Here is a 17,697-nt window from a genome sequence, read left to right as displayed (position 1 = left end):
TGAACTATCTGGATTTAACTTTAAGGAAAATTACTAAATTCTTTCTTGTTTAAACAATGCACTAATTTTCCTGGATTTGGAGCTGTTAGCAATAACAATGTAGCCTTGTATTTTCACGACTAAGAATGTCATAATTCTTTTTGACTCTGACTGATCTCTATGACGATTTCTTTTTTCTGGTCCCACCCCCACCCCGCACCACCAATTACTGCTGGTGCCTGCACTTTGACCCCACTACTTTCAGTGGCTGCTTTTTGCCCTTGTTTGTTTAATTTCTGACATATTAGAGAGAAACAGAGATTGTGAAAGAGACCATGGCACCAAAGATTCCTTGAGTGGCCTGGGGGCTATACTCAAATCTGGATCATGCACACCGCGAAACAGCACATCATCCAAGTTAATTATTAATAATAATCCTCCAACCCCGTCTTTTTCTTTTAGTTTACAAATTCAGCACAAGCAGTGAAGCCACAGCAATGACTTAGTGGCAAATAGGTAAATAAATAGGTAAACTAATAAATAAATAAATTCAGGCTCTGAATAGTCTTTTAGAAGACAGAGATGGGGTGTCCCGTAGAAGCGCAGAAGGTTAAGAGCATATGGTGCAAAGCACAAGGATCCTGATTCGAGCCACAGATCCCCACCTGTAGGGGGGTCGCTTCACAGGAGGTTTAGTAGGTATGCAGGTGTCTGTCTTTCTCTTCCCCTGTCTTCCCCTCCTCTCTCGATTTCTCTCTCTGTCCTACCCAACAACAGACAGTAATGACAACAATAACAACAACAATGATAAACAACAAGAGTAACAAAAGGGGGAAAAAAAGAGAGAGATGGAGAGAGGAAAAAGACTGCTGAAATGAGGAGACTTTGCTATTAAAATTAAGAGAATTCAAACAGATACTGAGTTGCAATTATCAAAACCAAACAGAAAGGATTTCTTTCTTATTAGTGATTTACAAAATAACAAAGGGATAATTCACACCATTCCAAGCACCAGAGTTGTGTTCCCATCCTCGCCATTGAAAACTGAAGTGGTTCTCCTAAGGTGACAGATATGGGTTGACTATTATTTCTATGAGTATCTGTATATATATTTGCCCTTTTTTCCTATAGTTGTTCCTTCTTGAGTCACACCTATTCACCTATTACTACTTCTGAATGTCTTTCTTTTTTTCTTCTTCTCTGTCTGGCTCCTGATGGAACTGGATTTCAGAGCCCTAGTCATGTTCCCCTAATATTTCTACCCCTGTGGGAGTATGGGTCAAAATTGAAAGGATTTTTTAATGGGGAAGCGTCTACTGGGTTGTTGGAAAAACCATAATGTCTTTTTTTTTTCTTGCCTCCAAAGTTATTGCTGGGGCTCAGTGTGAGCATTACAAATCCACTGCTCCTGGAGGCCATCTGTTTCCATTTTTATTCTTCTTGGATAGGACAGAGAGAAATTGAGAGAGGACAGGAAGACAGTGAGGGGGGAGAGAAAGATACCTGCAGATCTGCTTCATTGTTTGTGAAGTGAATCCCTAGACCAAGATTCTTTCACTGCACTTCGTCCGATGTGTGCTTAACCCGGTGTACTGCCACCTGGCACACTTTGTTCTGTTTTTCTGTTAAAAATGTGTCATAACTTTTTCAAAAGCCCAGCAGAATTAATTGAGGACAGTGGAGTAGGACAGATAACCAGGTACTGCTTGTCCCTGAAATCTGCTCCCAATGAACATTTTCCTTTTTTTTTTTTTCTATTTAATTTGATAGGTCAGAGAAAATTTGAGAGGGGTGGTGGAGGGAGAGGGGGAGAGAGACCCCTGCAGACCTGCTTCACCACTCATGAAACATCCCCACTACAGGAGGGAGGCAGGGCCTTGAACTCAATGAGGTGTACCTCTACACCTGGTCCCTGTTTCATGAATTTCCAATACTATTTTTATAATTCCATTCTTTCTGATTATTTGGAGTTTACTCTTCATTTCCAGTTCCTTAGGATGTGAGGTTAGAATTTACTTGAGATCTTCTGTAGCCTGGTGTGAGCCTGCACTGCTAAGACCTTCCCTCTCAGTACCACTCTTGTTGCACTCATAGCTTCTAGTAGTTCAAATCTTCACTTTGCTTCCAGAACTTTTAATTTTCTTTATTTCCTCAATGACACCATAGTTAGTGAATAGGTTCTTGTTTGTTCTCCACATATGCAGGTCAAGCTCTGGAAGACCTGCTTTGTCCACTCCACACCCACCATTCCATTGGCCACCAGAAAGATGTTGTAGAGAAGGAGAACAGGCCACGGTGGGGGATGAGCAGGCAGAGTGCCGACTCTGGACACTATGGTAGGGGATAGTGCATTTATTGATGAAAAAGGCATAGTTTATATGGGGTAAAAAGAAGCCAGGTGCTGGGGCAGGGTGCCGAGGCAACAAACCAAATAGGGGCAAACACTTGACAGCAAGAACCAGTCAGATATTTTTAGACTCTAGCTTCTTTCAATGACTCCAGCTCTTGACTTCCCCTTACCTGGGGCATGGGACTTAAGAATGAGGAAGGTGGTGTTTGGGTTTATCCACATTCCATTGAGCAAATCAGGTGTCTCCAGACCAGGTGGAGGGGGAATGGTTACAGCCTCAAGGTCTAACAAGATGGAGGTCAGGGAGGGTGGGGAGACTTATAGGTGAATTCCTTCCATTCTCATGGAGAGGTATCCCAGGTTCCAATCAGGCTCAACCCACTGTATCCCCACATACATATGTGATTATTTTTTTTCTAACTTCCTTTTTCATGGTTAAATTCTTTTTTTATTAATTCATTAGGGAATTAATGTTTTACATTCAACAGTAAGTACAGTAGTTTGTACATGCATAACTTTCCCCAGTTTCCCATATAACAATACAACCCCCACTAGGTTCTCTGTCCTCCTTCTTGGACCTGTATTCTCCCAACCCACCCACCCCAGAGTCTTTTACTTTGGTGCAATATGCCAATTCCATTTCAGGTTCTACTTGTGTTTTCTCTTCTGATCTTGTTTTTCAACTACTTGCTGAGAGTGATATTATCCCATATTCATCCTTCTGTTTCTGACTTATTTCACTTAACATGAATTTTTCAAGGTCCATCCAAGATCGGCTGAAAACGGTGAAGTCACCATTTTTTACAGCTGAGTAGTATTCCATTGTGTATATATACCACAACTTGCTCAGCCACTCATCTGTGGTTGGACACCTGGGTTGCTTCCAGGTTTTGGTTATTACCAATTGTGCTTCTAAGAACATATGTGTACACAGATCTTTTGGGGTGGATATGTTGGGTTCCTTAGGCTATATGCCCAGGAGAGGAATTTCAGGATCATAGGGTAGGTCCATTTCTAGCCTTCTGAGAGTTCTCCAGACTGTTCTCCACAGAGGTTGGACCAACTGACATTCCTACCAGCAGTGTAGGAGTGTTCCTTTGACCCCACATCCTCTACAACATTTGATGCTATTACCTTTTCTGATATATGACATTCTCACCAGAGTGAATTGGTATCTCATTGTTGTCTTTATTTGCATTTCTCTGACAATCAGAGACTTGGAGCATTTTTTCATGTGTTTCTCAGCCTTTTGGATCTCTTCTGTGGTGAATATTCTGTCCATGTCCTCCCCACATTTTTGTATGGGGTCATTTGTTGTCTTGTTGTTGAGTTTGGCAAACTCTTTATATATGTTGGTTATTAAACTATTGTCTGATGTATGGCATGTAAAGATCTTCTCCCATTCTGTGAGAGGTTTCTTGGTTTGGGTAGTGGTTTCTTTTGCTGTGAAGAAGCTTTTTAAGTTGATGTAGTCCCATAGGTTTATACTTGCCTCAGTCTTCTTTGTAATTGGATTCGTTTCATTGAAGATGTCTTTAAAATTTATGCGGAAAAGAGTTCTGCCAATATGTTCCTCTAAATATCTGATAGTTTGTGGTCTAACATCCAAGTCCTTGATCCACTTGGAATTTACTTTTGTATTTGGTGAAATACAGTGGTTCAGTTTCATTCTTCTGCATGTTTCCAACACCATTTGTTGAAGAGACTCTGTTTTCCCCATTTAATAGTCTGGGCCCCTTTGTCAAAGATTAGATGTCCATAGGTGTGGGGGCTCACTTCTGGGCTGGCTCTCAATTCTATTCCACTGGTCAGTGTGTCTATTCATATTCCAGAACCAAGCAGTTTTGATGACAATGTCCTTATAATGCAATTTGAGATCTGGGAGTGTGATGCCTCCAGTTCTGTTCTTTTTTCTCGATATTGTTTTGGCAATTCTAGGTCTTTTCTGGTTCTAGATAAACATTTGTAGCATTTTTTCTATTCTCTTAAAGAATGTGCTTGGGATCTTGATGGGGATAGCATTAAATTTGTAGATGGCCCTGGATAGTATATTCATTTTGATGATGTTAATTCTTCCAACCCATGAACATGGACTATCTTTCCACTTCTTTGTGTCTGTTTCAATTTCCTTGAGTAGTGACTCATAATTTTCAGTATACAAGTCTTTCACTTATTTGGTTAGATTTACTCCTAGATATTTTATTGTTCTTGTTACTATAGAAAAATGAATTGATTTCTGGATTTCAATTTCTTCTAACTTAGTATTTGCATAGAGGAATGTCACTGACTTTTGAATGTTAATTTTGTAGCCTGATACCTTACTGTATTGCCTGATGGTTTCCAAGAGCTTCTTACTGGATTCCTTAGGTTTTTCTGTGTATACTATCATGTCATCTGCAAATAGGGAGAGTTTGACTTCTTCTCTTCCAATGTGTATCCCTTTAATTCCTTTCTCCTGCCTGATTGCTATGGCAAGAACTTCCAACACTATGTTGAATAGTAATGGTGATAGTAGGAAGCCCTGTCTAGTACCTGATCTGAGTGAAAATGCTTCCAGTTTTTCACCATTGAGTATGATGTTGGCTGTAGGTTTGCTATATATAGACTCCACTATCTTCAGGAATTTTCCATCTATTCCCATTTTTTATAGCGTTTTGATCATAAAGGGATGTTGTATTTTGTCAAAGGCTTTCTCTGCATCTATTGATATGACCATGTGGTTTCTGGTCTTGCTTTTGTTGATGTGGTGGATCACATTGATTGATTTACGTATATTAAAACAACCTTGCATGCCTGGGATAAACCCCACTTTGTCATGATTAACAATCTTTTTAATATACTGTTGTATCCGGTGGGCTAGAATTTTGTTCAATATTTTTGCATCTATGTTCATCAGAGATATTGGTCTGTAGTTTTCTTTTTTGGTTGTGTCCCTGTCTGCTTTTGGTATTAGAGTGATGTTGGCTTCATAGAAGCTGGCAGAGAGTATTCCAGTGTCTTCAATCTTCTGGAAGACTTTTAAAAGTAGAGGTATTAGTTCTTCTTTGAAGGTTTTGTAGAATTCACTTGTAAAACCATCTGGCCCAGGACTTTTATTTTTGGGAAGATTTTTGATAACTGTTTCAATTTCATTGGCTGTCATGAGCCTGTTCATGTTATCCACTTCCTCTTTACTTAGTTTTGGAAGTTATCTAGGAAGGTATCTTTGGTAGGTATCTAGGAAATCGTCCATTTCTTCCAGGTTCTCTAGTATGGTGGCATATAGTTGTTCATAGAAGCCTCACATGATATGTTGAATTTCTGCCGTGTCTGTTGTGATATCTCCTCTTTCATTTAGTATCCGATTTATTTGGAGCTTCTCCCTTTTTTGTTTTGTGAGTCTGGCTAAAGGTTTGTTGATTTTGTTCATTCTTTCGAAGAACAAACATTTACTTATGTTAATCTTTTGTATGGTTTTCTTATTCTCAATGTTATTTATTTCTGCCCTAACTTTAGTGATTTCTGTCCTTTTGGTTGCTTTAGGCTTCCTTTGTTCTTCTTCTTCTAGGTCTTTAAGATGTGCAATCAGGCTGTTTATTTGTGCTTTTTCTCGTTTCCTAATGTGTGCTTGTATAGCTATGAACTTCCCTCTCAGTACTGCCTTAGCTGTGTCCCAAATATTTTGATAGCTTGTGTCTTCATTTTCATTGAGCTCTCGAAACATTTTTATTTCTTTCTTTATTTCCTCTTTGACCCAGAAGTTGTTAAGAGGTGTACTGTTAAGCTTCCACATTTTGGGACTATTACTAATTTTTTGTTGATTGTTAAGTGTTAGTTTAATTCCACTGTGGTCTGAGAAGATGCTTGGGATGATTTCAATGCTCTGGAATTTGCTGATGCTGTCTTTGTGACCTAACACATGGTTTATCCTTGAGAATGACCCATGTGGATTTGAGTAAAATGTGTCTTCCAGTTTCTTGGGATGAATGACTCTGAAAATGTCCAATAGCTCTAGTTTATCTATCTCTTCATTTAGCTCCCTTATGTCTTTATTGATTTTCTGCCTGGATGGTCTATCAAGTTGAGAGAGTGGGGTGTCAAAGTCCCCTACTATGACTGTGTTGCTGTTAATATATTGCTGTAGCTCTTTCAGTAGAAGTTTGATATATTTAGATGGCTTCTTATTGGGTGCATAGACGTTAATAATTGTTAAGTCCTCTTGATTGACTGATCCTCTGAGCATTAATTAGTGTCCATTCCTATCTTTTTAAATCTTATCTATTTTAAAGTCTATCATGTCAGATATAAGAATAGCTGTTCCTGCCCTTTTTTGTGGGCCATTGGCTTGTATGATAGTTTTCCATCCTTTCACTTTAAGTCTGTGTTTGTCTTATTGAGTTAGGTGGGTTTCCTGTAGACAGCATATTGTTGGGTTGTATTTTCTGATCCATCTTCCTACTCTGTGTCTTTTAATAGGTGAATTCAGGCCATTAACATTTATTGATATCAAAGATTGAAGATATTTTAAAGCCATTCTTGTAGAGTTTTAGAGTGTTCTGATATATGTCCTATTTATGGTGGTCTGACGGTTTATAGGAGAGCTTTCAGAACTTCTTTCAGGGCAGGCTTGGTGATAGTTGATTCCTTCAACTGTTGCTTGTCTAGAAGGTTTTGATGCCTCCATCTAGTCTGAATGAAAGTCTAGCAGGATATAGTATTCTTGGTTGAAAACCTTTCTCATTGAGCACTCAATAGATACCTTGCCATTCTCTTCTGGCCTGTAGTGTTTGTGTGGAGAAGTCTGCTGCTAATCTTATGGGTTTTCCTTTGCTTTTCTCTTGCAGCCTTTAGGAGACTTTCTTTATCCTTATTCCTTTCCATTCTAAGTATGATGTGTCTTGGTGTCTTTAAGTCTGAGTTAATTCTGTTTGGGACCCTCGGGGCTTCTTGAATCTTTATGTCTTTGATGTTGTCTAGACTAGAGAAGTTTTCAGCTATTATGGGCTGAAGAATGCTTTCTTCCTCTTCCTCTCTTTCTTCCTCTGGTAAGCCAATAATGCGTATATTGTTTCTTTTGAAGTCATCTCATAGGACTCTGTTGTTGTTTTCAGCATCTCTTAATCTCTTTTTCAGATCTTTTACTTCTTTTTTAGCTGTCTCTAATTTGTCCTTGATCTTGCTAATTCTGTCTTTAGCCTCATTGATTCTATTCTCTCTGCCCTCTGCTGTTTTCTGGAGTTTATCTATTTTGTGACCCTGTTCTGATACTGTTTTAGCTTGTTCAGCTAGTTGTGTTCTTAGCTCAGCTATTTCAGCTTTCAGCTCTCTAACAACCTTGAGATAATTAGTGTTTTCTTTCAGAGTCTCATTTGTTGTTCCTGTATTTCTGATTACAATTCCTTCAAACTCTTTACTCACTCCTGTGATTATTTCCTTAGCTCGTGTTTGGATGTTAAACTCGTTATTTTGTGCTTCACCCTTTGGGGGGCTTTTAGCTGGACTCTTTTCCTGGTTCGTTCCTCCAATATTTCTTCTTGTTGGTTTACCCATTTTATATATTATGTTATGAGTTCCCTCTCTCAGTACTTTTCAAATTACTGATCACTATTGCCTGGATTGACTTGTGTCTAAGTAAGGTAATTAAAGGCTTCACAGTGGTGGAAGTTAACAGTTATTTCAATAGTATTTTAATCCCTGAGTTGGAGCTCAGTGATTTAAAAGCCTCTTTTTTTTTCTTCCCTGTAGGCTATGGGAGCCTGAGGGCTTTTAAACTACAAGTAGGCTTTTTAGCTTAATCACTTCTTCTTCTAGTGTTTGCCCTTCTTCCATAGCCAGTCAACAGCGTCAGGTTGAGCCTGATGTAAAGTTTCGAGACCTCCTTTGAATCTGCAGAGGTGGCAGTCATTGACTATGTGGGTCATAGTCTGTCTGGAGCCACAGGGGCAGTTCGGGTCGTCTCTGGCTCCCCAGAGATGGAACATAGCGGCGCATCGGCCATGGCCTGTTCGATAGCGATTGAGGAGGGCCCAATCATAACGTGCTAGGTCAAAGCCGGGTTGACGCTTGCAGGGGTCTGTGATGAGGTGTTTGTTCTTTACCTCAGCTGACTGCCAACTCTGTTTCCAAGAGTCTGGAACAGAGAAGTTCAGTGTAGGCGTAGGGGACCAGATTGGATGACGAGACATCAAGCGTTGGACAGGGTGGGCGAAGATATCCGCGTATATTGGCAGGTCGGTCGAGCGTAGACGTGGGAAATGAACTTAGATGATGCCGCATCCTGACAAATATCTGGCGGGGCGATGTTGCTAAGAACTGGCAGCCATGGAACCGGGGTGGAACGGATGGTTCCAGAAATTATCCTCACAGAGGAATATAATTTGGAATCGACCAAGTGGACATGGGGGCTACGGAACCATACTGGGACACAGTATTCTGCAGTGGAATAGCATAATGCCAGAGATGATGATCGTAGTGTGGAAGCGCTCGCGCCCCATGAGGAGCTGGCCAGTCTTGCAATGATGTTATTCCTTGCACCCACCTTTGCTGCAGTTTTTATGAGATGTTCGTGAAATGACAGGGTGCGATCGAGAGTAACGCCAAGATTGGCTGGGCTTCATGCCGGATTCTCATATCAGCTTAATCACTGACTCAGGACCAAGAGATAAAGCAGGGTGTGGCAGAGATAATCCAGTGGTTATGCAAAGAGACTTTCACAGCCCCACAGCTATGCCACCACAAACGCTAGAAGAAGAAGAAGAAGCTATGCCACCGAGGTATGGGTCTTCACCTGAGTTTCCTGGTTAGATCTCTGTCCCCTGGTGTCCCTCCCTGCGGGGGCTCCAGATTCTGAGGGCAGTAGCAATGGAGACTTAGAGTTGCACTTGGTGAGTCTCTGGGGAGTCCTCTCCTCCCTTCAGCTGTCCCCTTGTTGGTGGAACAGACTGGAGGTGGTGTCTCAACCAATAAACTGCTGGACTGTTACCAGCCACTTATCTCTCCCTAGGCTCCTCTCTGTCACCAGCCACACTTGTTTGCACTCACCGGTGATTTGGTGGGTTCCTGTAGTGTTCTAGTCCTGTCTTGTTTTGGTCCTAGGTGGTCTCCTTTGGTATTCCTGGTTTATCCAGGAGAGGAGAGGAGAGGAGAGGAGAGGAGAGGAGAGGAGAGGAGAGGAGAGGAGAGCTCATGGTTAATTTCTAGCTTATCCCATTTTAACTGAAATGTTACTTGCTGTGATTCCAATCTACCTTAGTTTATTGACAATTCTTTTTGCCCCAACATAGGGCCTATCTTCAAGAATGTTTCATGAGTACTATAGAACATGTATACAACTTTAGTTTTTACCATTTTATTTATTTATTTTGGAGAAAGAAATTGAGAGAGGGGGGGAGACAGAGAGGAAGATAGACATCTGTAACACTGCTTCACCACTTGTGAAAGTCATAACCCTCCACTCCCCCACCCTACCCCTCACAGTAGGGGTCAGAGGTTGGACCCTTGGTCATGACACATTGCATTGTTGTGTGTGCTCCACTAGGTGCACCACCACCTGGTCCCCTTAACTGTCTTTCTTTTGTTCTTGCCCCCAGGGTTATTGCTGGGGCTCAGTTCCTCACAGCCAATGTATACCACTCCTGGTGGCCAGGTTTTTTATTCTTTTATTCTGATAGAGACTGAGAGAAACTGGGGGTGTGAGGGAAAGAGAGATAGCTGAAGCACTGATCTATCACTAGTGAAGTATACGTATACACACACACACACACACACACACACACACACACTTGTGGAGATATTGTGTTAAACCTGGTCTTCAAACACAGTAACTTGTAGACCAGACTGGGTAGACCATCATCCAACCCTAATAAATGGCACAAGATACATTTTACTTATTTATTTAAACTCTAACTTGTAAAGGTTGACTTAAGTCAAGAAACGTCACATAAAAACAATCTAGACATCTATTAAACCTATTAAGTTTAGTCATAAAAAACCAAGTTAGATGGTATTCTGGTTCTATAATATGTTAATTCCTGAATAATAAACACAATTATAATAAAGGCATCATATTCAATATTACAATTTTTAAATAAGGATATTTTAAATTAAGCCTTAATATATCAAGTTAGTTGGATAACATTTAGTGATATATTATTAGTCCTGGACCACATTTCTTTAAAAAAAAAAAAAAGCATTAGTTAGTTTTATTATATTCTTGATTTCAGCCTTTTTATTAATGAAATCAGTCAGTAATATATGAATCATTTTTTACAGGTTATGCAGGGACTAACAGAGAGGTCTTATGAAGATGATTGTTTTTGGGGTTTTTTTGCAGTTTTGGAAGCTCAGCAGAGCCAACTAGTGGTCACAGAAACCTGAAAGCCACTTTTTCTCTTTGTTTTTTTATTTTTATTTATAAAAAGGAAACACTGACAAAAACCACATGATAAGAGGGGTACAACTCCACACAAGTCCCACCACCAGAACTCCATATCCCATCCCCTCCCCTGACAGCCTTCCTATTCTTTAACCCTCTGGGAGTATGGACCCAGGGTCATTATGGGGTGCTGAAGGTGGAAAGTCTGGCTTCTGAAATTGTTTTCCTGTTGAACATGGGCATTGGCAGGTTGATCCATACTCCCAGCCTGTCTCTCTCTTTCTCTAGTGGGGCAGGGCTCTGGGGAAGTGGGGCTCCAGGACACATTAGTGGGGTTGTCTGCCCAGGGAAGTCCAGTTGGCATCATGCTAGCATGTGGAACCTGGTGACTGAAAAGAGTTAATATATAAAACCAAATAAGTTTTTGACTAATCATGAACCTAAAGGCTGAAATATCCCTAGTCGAGGAGTCCTCGAATTCCCACACAGACAAGATGAGCCTAGACCTCAAATAGATCCCTCTCTCTACTGTCACTGCTCATCTCCATCAGGAACAACATAATGGACCCCTTCAGGGGGCCCCTTAGGACCTTGCCCTCAATGTGGATCAATAATGGTAGAGAATGCTGCATTCTCCAAATTTGGTTGGATAGCATACTCTATTTACCATCTAAGGAAGATGGTTTCTGAAATAGATGCAACTTAGAATGTTCTTACTTAAGAGCACAGAATGTCAGTTCGGACCTTCAGGGATGCAGAGGTTACATAGGCTCCTATGCTGAATACGGGTCCACTTTTTCTTTTTAACCAGTTCATCCCTTCAGAAAGCAAGAAAGAGCTAGTCTAGAGCAATAAAGTGGAGCTAGTCTATATATGTATATACTTTTTTTACAAGAGAGTTGCATTATTTATTAATATCAGTTTCAAAGAGAAAGCAAAAGTACCCTTGCCGTTGCCATTCTTCTAACCACACTGGCTTTGGCAAAGAAGAGGGATTCCGTTTGTGTGGCCCAAAAGGGAATATGTGGGGCCCAAATCTGCATTCCTCCATCCTTTCTTTTCAAAGAAATATTTGTCAAGGAGTGTGGGCTTCATTGCATTTGATTGCCTTAATAAGCACAGGGGTCTTGAAGTTATCGAATCTGGACATCTGGAGAATGATGTTTCCATATACATAGCAAATCACTGTGTATAGCTGTTTACTAGGTTTTACCTTCATTGGAAGACAACAGAAGAGAAGAAAAGAAGAAAGTTTATTTTCTTTTCTTTTTCTTTTCTTTTCCTTTTTTTTTTTAACAGAGCACTCCCCAGATCTGGCTTATGGTGATGTGGGAGAATGAACCTGAACCTGGGACTTTGGAGCCTCAGGCCTGAGAGTCTCTTTGCATAACTCATGATGCTATCACGGGTTCTATTTGCTATTATTTGTTATAGAAGATTAACAATGATTTACCACAACTTCTAACCAATTCAGCCTTGTAAAAAAAAAAAAAAAAGGGGGGGGGGGGAAGAAAGAGTCGAGCAGTAGCGCAAGGACCAGTTTAAGGATGCCGGTTCCAGACTCTGGCTCCCCACCTGTTTCACAAATGGTGAAACAGGTCTGCAGGTGTCTATCTTTCTCTCCCCCTCTGTCTCCTCTCCTCTCTCCATTTCTCTCTGTCCTATCCAATGACAGCAACAGCAACATCAACGACAATAATAAGCACAACAAGAAGGGCAACAAAAGGAAAAAAAAAGGCTCCAGGAACAGTGGATGCCAGGTGCAGGCGCCGAGCCCCAGCAATAACTCTGGAGGCAAAAAAAAAAAAAGAAAAGAAAAGAAATAAAATTGGTGACAGTTATTAATTTCTGCCTTAACAAATTAATCAGCTTAGGCAACTTTGTTCTTTAGAAACCTGAAGGGCTGTGGCTTTACGTTTTGTTATCAAATACAATTAAGAAAAAAAGCTTTTGGGCGTAGGGTAGATAGCATAATGGTTATGCAAACAGACTCTCATGCCTGAGGCTGCAATGTCCCAGGTTCAATCTCCCACACCACTATAAGCCAGAGCTGAACAGTGCTCTGGTAAAAAAATAATAATAAATTAAAAATAAAAATAAAGGGAAAAAAAAAAGCTTTCTGCTACCAGGGAAGGGGATGGGATACAGACTTCTGGTGGTGGGAACTGTGTGGAACTATACCCCTCTTATCCTTTGGTCTTGTCAGTGTTTCCATTTTACAAATAAAACTTTTTTTAAAAAGCTATCTAATATTACCAAAGCACTTCTGATTTAGAAAAATAAACCTATATACATATAAATAGTTTATTGTAAAACACCTAGCTTGGGAATGATACGACTGTATGTACCCCTGGGATACCAACCTTGTAAATCTCTACCTCTCCAAATCTGTTCCCTCATATTCCTTTATGCTTTCTTTTTACACATCCCTACTCTGAGGCAACCAATGATCTGTTTTCAGTCCTTGTAACTCACTTTCACTTTATAGACATGTATGTAAATGCAGGCTTACAATACGAGCTCTATTTTTTTGACTGGTTTCATGAAGCACAGTTATAATGGCATTTCCTTTCTACTGTTAGTCTGCTACATGGATATAGCACAGTTGTTCTGAGGTACCACTTCGTGAGTTACAAGACTGCATGTGGTTTGGTGGACAATTTGACCTTTCTTCAAATTGTGCTATCACCACCTAGGTGTCACGGTCCCTCTCTCTCCCCAACATTCACTGACCCTTTCTCCTGACCTAACACCTCTCCCTGCCATACATACACTGTGATAAACTCAGTCCCATTTTAGAGTCTTCAATTTGTTTGTTTGTTTAATAAATATTTTTAAAGTTTTTTTCATTAATGAGAAGGATCGAACTTGATACCTCATGCTTGAGATTCCAACACTTTATCCACTGTGCCATCTACCGGACTACTTCAGTTTGTTTTTGTCTAGATTTCTTTGTTCCTTTACTATATATCCCACATATGAGTTAGGAGATACATAGTGCTTCCAGGGTTATCGCTGTAGCTTGTTGCCTGCACTACAAACCCACTGCTCCTGGCGGCCATTTCTCCTTTTTTTTCTCTTTTATTGAACCCCCCTCCTATTCTTTTCTATTCTTTAAAGAGTATATCTTGGTGTTTTGGGTGTCTTTTGCTTGAGAAGATTATAGCAGTTTATATTTTAAAATAACTTTATCAGGGCTGGGTGGTGGCACACCTGGTTGAGTGCACACGTTACAATGTGCAAAGACCCACATTCAAACCCACAATCCCCACCTGCAGGAAGAAAGCTTCACGAATAGAGAAGCAGTGCTATACGTGTCTCTCTGTCCCACTCTATCACCCCCTTATCTCTCAATTTCTTATTGTCTATAAGCAATAAATAAAGATAATTTTTAAAAGTTACAAAAAATGACTTTATCACATGGCTACCTCTTATTATACAGAAATGTCTGCACCCAGTTGTTCTGACTCTTTCTTATTTGCCTAGAGTCTAGTACTTTGCTCTCTCTCCAAGTAGTGCCTTTTTTTTTTTTTTGTAGCTTTTACATTGGCTTTAGTGCTCTAAATAGCTTTGGCAACTTGTTTACAATTCTCATGCAGTCATATAAATTCTCATGCAGTCATACCCTGGAATCATGCAGAGCCTAGGCTTTCTAGGAGAGTCTGAGTTACCATAGTCTGAGTTACTCTATTATTGATTGGAAAGACCATAAATTGTCTTTTAAGCACCTGGGAATAGTTATCAATATATAGCTGTATTTTATTATACTTATTATTATTATTATCTATTGAATAGAGATAGTCAGAAATTGAGAGGGCAGGGGGAGACAGAGAAGGAGAGGGAAAGTGAGACACCCGCAATCCTACTTCACCACTCATGAACTTTCCCTCTACAAGTGGGGGCAGGTGGCTTGGATTTGGGTCCTTGCACATTGTAACATATCCACTCAACCAGGTGCACCCTATCACCCAGCCCTCTTAGCTGTCTTTTATTATAGAAAGATATTATACTCCAGTTTAATCTTGCTTTGGTTTGAATTTAATTAAATTTTTTAAATCATGCTGTAACCCTTGAAATTGTTTTATATTTTCCATAAGAGATTAGTATGATTTATATAAAATTTATAAATATGTATCATATAATATAAAGAACTTAAATGACAATAGTAATGCAATCATTATTATTACTAAGTTACTTAAGAGGCTTATTTAACTATAACAGAATTTGAACGGTATTCAGGGTCAATAAGCTTAATAATCATTATTATTATCATTATTATTATTAAGTATTTATTAGTCTTTCTTAATATGCCACAGACTTAGTCTATCTAGTTTCATATTTTAATTAAATTTTTTATTAAATATTTGTGGGGAGCCACATGTGCCCTCAAGATTGCTATTGGCATGGCCACAGAGTCTCTGTTCACAGAAGGCCTTGCTTAAAAGATAAGTCCCTGCTTCTCTACTCCTTAGAGTCTTTGTTCACAGCCGGCCTTGCCTAAAAGATAAGTTTCTGTCTCCCAACTCCACTTCCCCATGAATCACCCAGGACCTTCCAGATAATGCTGATCACCATGGCAACATACCACTTCAATCAACAGTCCCCAACTGCTAACTCCCCCCTTGCCCTGGCCTTAAAAGCAGCACCTTTGGTGCTAATAAACAGACTTGATCCGAATCCTGACTTGTCTCATTTCTCTCTCTCTCTCTCTCTCTCTCTCTCTCTCTCTCTCTCTCGCATGTCTTGTCCCCTTCCCTCTCCTTTCTTTCCTTGTCCTCACTCCCTCTCCTAGGTTAACCCACGTTGAAGGTCCCTCAGGACGGGACAAATATGTACTATTATTTTATTATGTATTTATCTCAAATTTTTCTTTAACCAATTAAAACAGTAATTTAGATATGTAAACAATCACACCCACTTAACCTCTGCAATGAGGTGTTTTAACTTATTTAATTTTTGCATGCTGTCTAGAATGGCCAGGAGCTTTGATGGCTTTATGTTTTGTCTAGGGAGTCATCTGATGGCCATCTTATATCAAGAGAGGGCCAATCTATCTTTATAGACAGGAAGTTTTGCATTACCATTCTCTGAGAAATCTTTGAAGAATTCTTTGCCATACATCACAATGGGATTACTAGGGCAACCCTGGGAGTTGATCAGACTTCCCCTTCAGTCCAGTGGAGACAGACTTCCACTTAGACCTGGGTATTTACCACAACAGTCGAGCGGTGCTCCTTTACCTCCTATCTCTGGTCCTGTCACCCCATCCAAATTCCACTGTGCTCTAGGGTTGCTTACATGAGCCACTGCAGGAGTCTCTTTCCCCTCTGAACAACAGGTCCAGAGGCAGAACCTGCCTCTTCCAGTGTCTCTGGCTAATAGCCCCAGTGACAAGGAAGGTAGAACATGCCATTCTATGTCCTTTCTCCTGATTCCAGGCCAATGCACCAAATGTAAACAGGAAACAAAACAACAGCCATGACACCTGGGGTGCAAAAAAGCAAGAGTTTATTGGCGCCGACCTAGAATTAGCTCATGTTACATGTTCTGGGCCCCAAAGCTGAGAAGATGCTTGGCATGATTTCAGTGCTCTTGAATGTGATGACACTTGTCTTTGTGGCCTGATATACAGCCTGTCCTTGAGAATGTGGACTCAAAAAAAATGTATACTCCAGTTTCGCGGGATAGAAGAAGTCTGAAAATGTCCATAAAGTCTAGTTTATCGATCTGTAATTTTTTTTGCCTCCAGGGTTATTACTGGGGCTCAGTGCCTACCAATCCACTGCTCCTGGAGACCATTTTGCCCTATTTTGTTGCCCTTGCTGCTGTTGTTGTTATTGCTGGATAGGACAGAGAGAAATTGAGAGAGGAGGGGAAGACAGGGGAAGAGAAAGATAGACACCTGCAGACCTGTTTCACTGCTTGTGAAGCAATCCCCCTGCAGGTGGGGAACGGGGGCTCAAACCAGGCTCCTTGTGCTGGTTCTTGCACTTTGCACCATATGCATTTAAACCATTGTGCTACCATCTGATCCCCTCTATCTCCCATTTAATTATCTTGTTTCTTTATTGCTCCCTGCCTAGACCATCAGTCAATTTGGGAGAAAGGGGAGTTGAATTTATCTACTACTACTGCATTGCTGTGATGTGTTTCTGTAGCTCTTTGAATAGATGTCTGATGTAATCAGGTGGCACCACATTGGGTACATGAATGTTCATGATCATTGGCTGGCAAATCCTGTGAACATTATGTAATGTCCATCCTTATTTTTTATTAATTCATTTTAAAGTCTATTGTGTCAGGTGTGAGAAAAGCTGTTTCTTCCCCTTTTTGTGGTTTATTAGCTTGAATGACAGTTTTCCATCCTTTCACTGTGAGTCTATGCTTGTCCTGTTGAGTTAGGAGCGATTCCTGCAGACAGTATACGGTTGGATTGTGTTTTCTGGTCCATCTTCCTACTATGTACCCTTTAATAGGTGAATTCAGGCCACTGACATTTATTGAAATTAGGGATTCAAGATGCTTCCATGCCATTATTCTAAAGTTTTTAGACTATCTGATATATGGTATACTTTTGATGGTGCTTTTATTATATAAAGGAGAACTTGTAGAACTTCTTGCAGGACAGATTTGGTTATAGCTTCAATTGTTGCTTGTCTGAGATTTTTATTCCTCCATCTAGTCTGAATGACAGTCTATCAGGATACACTATTCTTGGCTGAAAGCCTTTCTCATTTAGCACTTAATATATATCTTGCCCTCCCCCCCATCTCTCTCTCTTCCATGGTTATTGCTGGGGCTCAGTGAAGGCACTACAAATCCATGGCTTCTGGTAGACTCTTTTTCCCCCTAATTTTTATTGGATAGGACAGAGAGAATTTGACAGAGGATGGGGGGTGCAGAGAGAAAGAGAGAGAGAAAGTAGACACCTGCAGACCTGCTTCGCCGCTCATGAAGTGGCCTCCCCTTCAGATGGGAGCAGGAGCATGAACCCAGGTCCTTGCACCTGGTATTA

General features: G+C 40.4%; 1 protein-coding gene across 3 annotated transcripts in view; it reads left to right on the top strand.

Moving 5' to 3' along the window:
• The window catches only part of LOC103117645 (interferon-induced very large GTPase 1-like), a 35,628-nt gene that overhangs the window by 437 nt on the left and 17,494 nt on the right, over positions 1-17,697 (top strand). The window contains exon 2 of one of the 3 annotated variants that reach the window (XM_016190263.2): positions 2,184-2,315. The exons of 1 other annotated variant lie outside the window; for it this stretch is intronic. In XM_016190263.2, the coding sequence (XP_016045749.2) occupies positions 2,184-2,315 (132 nt within the window). Of the gene's footprint in view, positions 1-2,183; positions 2,316-17,697 lie in introns of those variants that run through there. One more of the 3 variants, XM_060176968.1, reaches the window with a different exon arrangement.

This window comes from Erinaceus europaeus, chromosome 17 (assembly GCF_950295315.1).
Source record: "Erinaceus europaeus chromosome 17, mEriEur2.1, whole genome shotgun sequence".
NCBI classification, from domain to species: domain Eukaryota; kingdom Metazoa; phylum Chordata; class Mammalia; order Eulipotyphla; family Erinaceidae; genus Erinaceus; species Erinaceus europaeus.
Note: the sequence above shows the minus strand (reverse complement) of the source record. Positions and strands in the feature narration are given on the sequence as shown.